The sequence below is a fragment of the Spizellomyces punctatus genome (assembly GCF_000182565.1).
Source record: "Spizellomyces punctatus DAOM BR117 chromosome Unknown supercont1.21, whole genome shotgun sequence".
Taxonomy (NCBI): Eukaryota; Fungi; Chytridiomycota; class Chytridiomycetes; order Spizellomycetales; family Spizellomycetaceae; genus Spizellomyces; species Spizellomyces punctatus.
The window spans coordinates 258,403-259,521 of NW_015971557.1; the positions used below are offsets into that span (position 1 = coordinate 258,403).

The window sequence follows — 1,119 nt, forward strand, 5'->3', positions numbered from 1 at the left end:
TTCAGATATATCCCGAGTGCACTTTGGCCAATCCTAGTCATCATACCGCCTGTGGTACCTTTCAAACAGTCGGTTCGAAGTCGGGCACCGTTACGTGGCCAGTTCATCGAGCCGGCCGTGGTAAATACTCGCGCCACGATGCACCTTTTGCGTGGGACGAGAGTGGAAAGCCATGTTATCTATCTCCTACTGTAAAAGCACTCGTTGCCACAGGTGGCACCGTGGCAGCTCATATCACATGCAGTGAAGAAAGGAGGGAAAAACTATTACGTCGTGTTGGAACCGTTTGGGAAGTCGTGAAGAATCGCGTCGTGACGTTAGGTGATCCCGCAGGTGGCCAACCGCTTGCTAAGGTAATTCACGAAAGTTCGAAGTCATCGCTCCAAAACTTGGAGGCATCTACATCATATTCCTTCAATCAACCCGCTGGGCTACCTTATAAATCTACTCGCCCGATAACCCAATATTTCGCCGGACAGTGGGCGACTACCACGAATTCACTTGTCGATGGTTCGTTGAGGGACGTAAACTTGTCTACTATTTTGAGCAATGTCGCACAAACTGTTCCCTCGAAGGAGTCACTTGGTATTCAGAAGCATGCAGATCGTGAGGATTCGGGAATGGGCCTGGAAGAACAACCCTCGGTAATTGAGGAAGTTCGATCGGTCGTTAATAGTGTCCCGGTGCAAACTTCAGGTACAAAAGAAATCCCACCCGCCACGGAAAATCACAACTCTCCAGTGCCCGGAGCATGCACCGGGACTACCCGCCAATCAAAACCGGTGGAGATCGTGGAAGGGTTGGATGTGATAGCAGATGTCCACGATGCACAGGTCTCTAATTATTTGGGTCTCTGTGCACTGAAATTGGAAAGAGAGCATGGGCAGAAGAAGAAGCAGAAAAAGGAGATGGCTGTTACCCCAGCTGTGGAATTTTTTGAATCCGCTGCTGAACGAGACTCGGCATCAGCTGCCTATAATGCTGGTCTTTGCCATGAATATGCAATTGGAGGAGTTAAACGCGTGGATTCAGTGCGCGCGGTGGTGCTGTACCGTCAAGCCGCCGTCGCGGGCCACAAGGCCGCGCAATACAACTTGGGAATCCTTCTGTTGCGCAGGG

The 1,119-nt window shown here is 50.9% G+C and overlaps 1 protein-coding gene across 1 annotated transcript in view; it reads left to right on the top strand.

Moving 5' to 3' along the window:
- Positions 1-138: 138 nt before the first annotated feature.
- SPPG_09537 (uncharacterized protein) overlaps positions 139-1,119 on the top strand; it is a gene marked incomplete at both ends in the record, with an annotated part of 1,521 nt that continues 540 nt past the window's right edge. The window contains 2 exons of the mRNA XM_016757711.1: positions 139-191; positions 245-1,108. Of these exons, the coding sequence (XP_016604310.1) occupies positions 139-191; positions 245-1,108 (917 nt within the window). The remainder of the gene's footprint in view (positions 192-244; positions 1,109-1,119) is intronic.